The sequence below is a fragment of the Panulirus ornatus genome, chromosome 40 (genome assembly GCF_036320965.1).
Source record: "Panulirus ornatus isolate Po-2019 chromosome 40, ASM3632096v1, whole genome shotgun sequence".
NCBI lineage: Eukaryota > Metazoa > Arthropoda > Malacostraca > Decapoda > Palinuridae > Panulirus > Panulirus ornatus.
The window spans coordinates 12,748,914-12,756,914 of NC_092263.1; the positions used below are offsets into that span (position 1 = coordinate 12,748,914).

The 8,001-nt window shown below is 40.9% G+C and overlaps 1 protein-coding gene across 1 annotated transcript; it reads left to right on the forward strand.

The window, feature by feature from the left end:
• The first annotated feature begins 204 nt into the window (after nt 1-204).
• Nucleotides 205-7,455, forward strand: LOC139761416 (uncharacterized). The gene is made up of 4 exons (XM_071685577.1): nt 205-481; nt 3,795-3,939; nt 4,869-5,005; nt 6,413-7,455. The coding sequence occupies exons 2-4, from the start codon at nt 3,844-3,846 to the stop codon at nt 6,675-6,677; spliced, it is 498 nt and encodes a 165-aa protein (XP_071541678.1). The 5' UTR covers nt 205-481; nt 3,795-3,843; the 3' UTR covers nt 6,678-7,455.
• The last annotated feature ends 546 nt before the right edge of the window (nt 7,456-8,001 follow it).

Here is an 8,001-nt window from a genome sequence, read left to right on the forward strand (position 1 = left end):
CGTAATCATCAGTTTGGCAATTACGCAAGGCACTTCAGTATTAAATTACACAGAGGATCAGTGCATGTATATATGCATATATATATATATATATATATATATATATATATATATATATATATATATATATATATGTGTGTGTGTGTGTGTGTGTGTGTGTGTGTGTGTGTGTGTCTACCTCCACCCGACAGCCAGTATCCTGAGCCAGTACACACAGTGACTGTGGTCGTGTTGTAACCTTGTCCAACAGCTGGTACACTTCCCTCACACCCCCGAGCTGCTGTACTTGACGCTTATAGATCACGACCCAGGTGCTCGGGCTGGCTCACCAGGTGCTGAGAGGTCAGCTGTGTTAGGTCATGACGTGCTGACGAAGGATATAAATCAATTTTAGGGAAGGGACGTTCGAGGAAACCCCAAAGTGGAGTTGGTGGCGCCTGGGAGGAGTAAGGGATTGTCAACACGACGCCATGACCTTGAGGTAATGTTAAACCAGGATAAGGCCCCTTGGTCTTTGTTTACAATGGTTTTCTTCAATGCTGGGGATGGGTCTTGGACATTGGGTGACTTTCTAGAAGCCAGAGAAGTCATGGAAATGTTTTAGAAGGTGAAGAAAAAAAAAGGACGACTCCACCAGAGGGCAACAAGCCATCCGGATATGGCCCATTGAATTGCCAATTCGTCAGTTCAGAGCAATAATATTGGATATAATGCTTCATAACATTTAAAATATAATAGCTGTTTATACAACAAATACATCGTAGTTGTTCTTAAAGTATATATAGACAGGAGGAGGAATTATGCAGCGGGATTGGTTTTGCAATAACAAATCTATGTCAGTTCAGCATCTAAAGTTTACGGGGTGGTGTCACATGAGCTACCATGTTGACTGCTTTGGGAGTGTTGTATTTTAGGAAATTCTCAACATAATTCCAGATATTTTGCGATTTATCATTCTGCACGGACATTAAAAGCACTGTAAAGATTTACTTTCATTTCTTTTGACCGTGAAAATTCACTAAGAACAAAATTATAATTGTGTATCATTTGATCGATTAAAGTTGGTTCGTGCAGACTTGACCTCCTTAAAGCCATTAACTTAACTTTGATCCGAGTTATTTAAAGTTTAAAGGATATTCGGAGAGCGTTTAAAATCCGTTTCAGAAATGATAAAATGCCATTTAATCTGTCTGAACGTGAAGTCATAGACTGTGAAGTCAACATACAACTGTAAAGTATTTTCCAATTTTACTGGTGATAAAAATTTGATAACATAAGTACCACACCAGTTCATTGTCAGACCCACTTCCCAAGTGCACTTTCATGTAATAATCACATCATCAGGGGAGACACAGGAGAGAAATATATATATATATATATATATATATATATATATATATATATATATATATATATATATATATATATATGGAGCATAAACTCGTCAAGCGATGGTCAGGCAGGAAGAACAAGTGTGAAGTACGAACACCATAAACATGGACGACGGGTCACCAAAGTCAAGAATATGGTCACCAGAATTCACATTATGTTAGGTGACCTTAGACAGGGGTTGGGGTGATCAGAGAGACAAGTGCCAGGTCACACATAAGCTCATGATGTACTTGTACATGTCGAGAGGTCTTTTGAGTCTGAAAGGATCTGATTTATATACATGACTGGAATGGTGTTGAGATTACAACTGAAAGTGTGTTTAATGATTACTACTGAAGTTGTGTTTAATGATGCTACTGAAAGTGTGTTTAATGATGGTACTGAAGTTGTGTTTAATGATGCTACTGAAAGTGTGTTTAATGATGGTACTGAAGGTGTGTGTGTTTAATGATGCTACTGAAAGTGTGTTTAATGATGGTACTGAAGGTGTGTTTAATGATGCTACTGAAGGTGTGTTTAATGATGGTACTGAAAGTGTGTTTAATGATGGTACTGAAGTTGTGTTTAATGATGCTACTGAAAGTGTGTTTAATGATGGTACTGAAGGTGTGTTTAATGATGGTACTGAAAGTGTGTTTCATGATGTTACTGAAGGTGTGTGTGTTTAATGATGCTACTGAAGGTGTGTTTAATGATGGTACTGAAGATGTGTTTAATGATGCTACTGAAGGTGTGTTTAATGATGGTACTGAAGGTGTGTTTAATGATGGTACTGAAGTTGTGTTTAATGATGCTACTGAAAGTGTGTTTAATGATGGTACTGAAGGTGTGTTTAATGATGCTACTGAAAGTGTGTTTGATGATGCTACTGAAAGTGTGTTTAATGATGGTACTGAAGGTGTGTGTGTTTAATGATGCTACTGAAGGTGTGTGTGTTTAATGATGCTACTGAAGGTGTGTTTAATGATGCTACTGAAGGTGTGTTAGATTCTATTATATTTCTATCAACAATTGAATTAGAAGAATCAATTTTCTGAGCGTAGTTCCAGTCAGTAGGGTAAACAATGTTATTTGTGCACTGTGGAGTAATGCATTGGACTCTTGTCCAACGCGAACACTATGTTGTTAATGTTTTATTCTTAAACTGATTTCTTTTCCACTTTGTATATTGCATTCTTTGAATGGTATCTCGTAAAAACACAACCATTTTTGCATTTTCAAGCGAGTTTTATTAAGTAGATTTCTCACTGTCTCGCTGTTCTTAAATGTAATGTTGATATCCAGTTTCCTTAAGTAGTTTGGGCGGTTGTAAGAAGTAGTTACTGTATGATACGGTTGTGTTAGAGGGATTTCAGTGCTATACGGGTCCTTGGCTCTTGAGTTGATAAAAAGATAGCTATCTGACACAATATAGAGATTTGTGTGGTACGCATGTCGAAAGTAAGTGTGGTACGCATGTCGAAAGTAAGTGTGGTACGCACGTCGAAAGTAAGTGTGGTACGCACGTCGAAAGTAAGTGTGATACGCACGTCGAAAGTAAGTGTGGTACGCATGTAGAAAGTAAGTGTGGTACGCATGTAGAAAATAAGTGTGGTACGCACGTCGAAAGTAAGTGTGGTACGCACGTCGAAAGTAAGTGTGGTACGCACGTCGAAAGTAAGTGTGGTACGCACGTCGAAAGTAAGTGTGGTACGCACGTCGAAAGTAAGTGTGGTACGCACGTCGAAAGTAAGTGTGGTACGCACGTCGAAAGTAAGTGTGGTACGCACGTCGAAAGTAAGTGTGGTACGCACGTCGAAAGTAAGTGTGGTACGCACGTCGAAAGTAAGTGTGGTACGCACGTCGAAAGTAAGTGTGGTACGCACGTCGAAAGTAAGTGTGGTACGCACGTCGAAAGTAAGTGTGGTACGCACGTCGAAAGTAAGTGTGGTACGCACGTCGAAAGTAAGTGTGGTACGCACGTCGAAAGTAAGTGTGGTACGCACGTCGAAAGTAAGTGTGGTACGCACGTCGAAAGTAAGTGTGGTACGCACGTCGAAAGTAAGTGTGGTACGCACGTCGAAAGTAAGTGTGATACGCACGTCGAAAGTAAGTGTGGTACGCATGTAGAAACAATGTAGTAAACACTGTTTGCCTTGCTAACGTCCTGGTATGGTGAGCAGACATTTGCAGGTTGTCCAAAAATGCTGGAACCTGAGCTGGTTCCACTTATAGATATAGCTATGTATATGCTGTACTTGGACTGGTTCACTTAGATATAGATGTACTAGACTTTAGGTCGGTCATTTATAGATAGATATAGCTATAGTTACGTATGTGCTGAACTTGAGGTGGTTCAGTCATAGATATAGATATGTTCATTTATAGGTATAGATATATATATTCTTCTTCTTCTTCTTCAGGATCTAAGACACTTGGAACCCCATCATTGCTCACACGTCCCTGGGAACCATGGAAAACTTGACCACCGATGCCGCTCCTCTGGGCAACCCAAGGGCGAACCCTGAGTCCGAAGAGGATTCGAGACCAAGAAGTTCCAGGCGAAGGGTGAGTTAAAGTGTTCATTGGTTCACGAACCCTTGGTTGCTTCAGTGTGTTCACAACCCCTTGGATGCTTCAGTGTGTTCACAACCCCTTGGATGCTTCAGTGTGTTCACAATCCCTTGGATGCTTCAGTGTGTTCACAACCCCTTGGATGCTTCAGTGTGTTCACAAACCCTTGGATGCTTCAGTGTATTCACAAACCCTTGGATGCTTCAGTGTGTTCACAAACCCTTGAATGATTCACTGGTTTGTCTCGTTTGTGGGTTAATTTGGTTTACAGGTTCGATTGCTTCACAAATTCACGAACCCTTGCTTGCTTCACTGGTCAGTCTCATTTGTGGGTTAGCTCGGTTCACGAGTTCGATTCCTTTATTGTGTTCACGAGCTCCTAAAACTAAATTTTAATACTTTGTCAGAATTTAAGACTAAACTTTAATACTTTATCGATTTTGTCAAAATTTAAGACTAAACTTTAATACTTTATCGATTTTGTCAGAATTTAAGACTAAACTTTAATACTTTATCAGACATTTAAGGCTAAACCTTTCAGACTTTGTCTGAAGTTAATGCCAGACTTTATTGTATGTGTCAGACTTTGATGCTAGACTGATTTGTTAATGTGTGTAATCACCTATTTTGTAATTTCCTACTTCTACAGTACGGGGAAGGGAGGAATTGTAAACTTTTGAGTCCCCAATTTTTACACATTCATTTTACAGTGTTTTTGTTTGTGGCTTTGTTGATTGTTTGTATGTCTTTGTGTCTTTTACAAACACTTTTTTGGCTATCAATTAACCCATCTTTAACACCATTATCTCCTGTTGACCTGGGCGGAGGAGGACAACAACCCCCCCCCCCCCGCCCCAAATCATCCCTCCCCATAGATGATGATGACCTGCCTTTGACCTGATGACCTGACCCTTCCCCCACAGCCTCCTATGGTTTACAACATCACTGGCAGCAAAGACGTGCACATCGGCCCCGTTTTCCACAACGTAATGCCGAAACCCAAGACGCACCTTGCTCCCCAGGACATGCCGAGGAAGGAGGACGTAGACGCCCTATTGAAGTGAGTACAACAGTCAGTCAGTCAGTCGTGTGACACACACACCCTCTCACTCTCTCTCTCTCTCTCTCTCTCTCTCTCTCTCTCTCTCTCTCTCTCTCTCTCTCTCTCTCTCTCTCTCCCGACGCCAGCCGAGGAAGGGAGGGGAATCTGTGGTGGCTCACAAACACCGCCGAGGTTTTCTGTCTGTGGTGGCGTCCCTCAGAAGGAAGTCCAGTGTGTCTTGTTGAGGTGGTGGTAATAATAAGGGTCAGGTGAAGGCGTCTGGTTTCTCTGAGAGGGACGTGTGAGTGTGTCTTTCGAAGGCCAAGTGTCGAGGATGTGTATAGTGAGCCTTGAGGGAGGTGAGTGTGTCTTGCTCAGGTTAAGTGCTGAGTATAGGTGAGGGACGTGAGTGTTTGCTCAAGTGCTGAGTATAGGTGAGGGACTTGTGTGTCTTGCTCAGGTTAAGTGTTGAGTGTGTGTGTGTGTGTGTGTGTGTGTGTGTGTGTGTGTGTGTGTGTGTGTGTGTTTGTTTCGCCTCGGAGAGTATTGGATTGATTGCCAAGGTTCGGAACTCGTCTTCAAACGTTTCAAATGTCTTTGAATACTTGACTCGTGAAGTGGGGGGAGAGTGTCAGCAACGGAGGTGCTGAAGTGGGGGGAGAGTGTCAGCAACGGAGGTGCTGAAGTGTTTGGGATTTGTCAGCAAATGAGGGAAAGCCTTTTTGTATCTGTTCAAGTATATATTATGTAACATTTTCTTTTTAACTATATTTCACTGCAAAACCTTAATGAAGTATATTTTCAAATCCTTATAGAAAACAGAAATTGAAGTAAAGATGGATTTTTTATGACAAAATACTGATAAACAATTTTTTTTTAATGGTTTTTAAACAGACACTAAACTAATTTTCCCCTAAATTTAGTGAGTAAGATGACGTCAACCTATTGATTAGATTAAGATAACATCAAGGTATTGATGAAAAAGATACATATTTTACAAAGATATCTGTTCACACCCACACCCCAACATCAAGGTACTGATTAAACAAATACATATTTTAGAAAGATATTTGTCCACACACACACCCTAACATCAAGGTATTGATTAAAAAGATACATATTTTAGAAAGATATGTTTATACACACTCTAACACTCTGAAACAGTCAAAAAAGATACATATTTTCGAAAGATATTTGTCCACACCCACAAACTAACATAAAGGTATTGATTAAAAAGATACATATTTTAGAAAGATATCTGTTTATACACACTCTAACACTCTGAAACAGTCTAAAAAGATACATATTTTCGAAAGATATTTGTCCACACCCACAAACTAACATCAAGGTATTGATTAAACAGATACATATTTTAGAAAGCCATCTGTCCAACTCCTCCTCACACTTACCCTTTACCCTTCTCAGATGCAGCAGGGAGATTGAGGAACGGGACAAGCTGGTGGTCAGCGAGCACCTGGGAGCGAAGTGGAGTTGCTTGGCTCGCTACATGGGCTTCTCCTCCGGCCAGGTGGAAAACTTGAAGGCTGACCATCCACGAAGCGTTGACCGGGCCTTCGAGCTCCTCAACACCTGGCACGACAGGATGGCCCAAGACGCCACCGTCTCTACGCTGACCAGCTTCCTTCGGGATGCCAAGGCCTACCCGGCCATTAAAAGGCTGAAGCCATAGCAGGAAAGGGGCTGAAGGCGTCGCAGAAGGCGTCGTCCAAAGACGCGCCGTTAAGGCAAGTCGCTGCTGGATGGGGAAGAGGGGCGTTCCTGGAAGCGATGGGGACGTGGCTGACAAAAACGTCGAAGCCTCGCTCGCATCCAGCTCAACGACCCCCCCCCCCCCCTTATTGGAACGTCAGTAAAAAAGGAAAATAAGGTCCTTTTTTCCATTAAAATGTCGCTCGTCAGTGACCCTTATGGAAGGGTGATGGCTGGGGTCGTTGGAGACTTGGTGTGCTCAAGATGAGAGAATGTTTGACATTAGAATTTTTATCTTTTATCTTTAAGATAAGCCAAACCACGCGCCGTTTTGACTGCCTAAAATCTTCACAGTGAGTTAAGGGAATGTGGAGTGTCATACTTTAGGGATTTTTAGACTTAAAATCTACATTTTTAGGGGGGCGGGATGAGGTTGGGTGGCTAACTCGTGTGGTGATATAGATAATCTAGTACTTAAAAAAACTATTTATAAGTTTCTTTTTTTTTAATGAAATTAGCACAAATATTATGAGATGACTAGTTTGTATACGTCTTATTGATAGAGAAACGAATATGTTCATTCGGAGAAATTTATTTTTTTTAAGAGAATCTTTTTTTTCTCTTTTTTTTTCAAAGAAAATTGAAGTGTGTAAAAGCAATCGTAGTATTGCTGTTACAAGATGGGGCCAGAGTTTAGTCTCATGATATTGATTTGTTAGTGATGTACTTGTATGAATATATATGTGTGTGTAAAGAAACATTTATTATATTTACCAAACCCTCTGACAGAGCTCTTTCGACTTCGGAGCTGCGCTCCAACCAGGAGCAGGGATAAGATGGACCCCTTTTTTTCCTCTCTTTTTCGTATGTAAAGAAACATTTATTATCATACACTCTGACAGAGCTCTTTCGACTTCGGAGCTGCGCTCCAACCAGGAGCAGGGATAAGATGGACCCTTTTTTTTCTCTCTCTTTCTTGGAGCGAGATTGTACTTCTCGCCATTCTTTGACGCCAGCAAATCTATGGGCCTTGAAACAAAAAAGAAAATATGCGAGACTTCAGCTACTGAAAGGAAAACAAAATGAATAGATTGATGGAAACATAATTCAGTGTACGACCAGGGGAATAAGACACATGCTTGGAACAAACCACTGAAAGATTCAACAGAAAACATAGAATATGGATGAAGTCAGTTCCACATGAACTCCGGATTTGGTTTATTGTGCCATCATGAGCATTGCGGCAGAAACATGTATATAAATATGACATGCGGCGGGTCCTATAGCAGAAGTGTAAGGTCTCT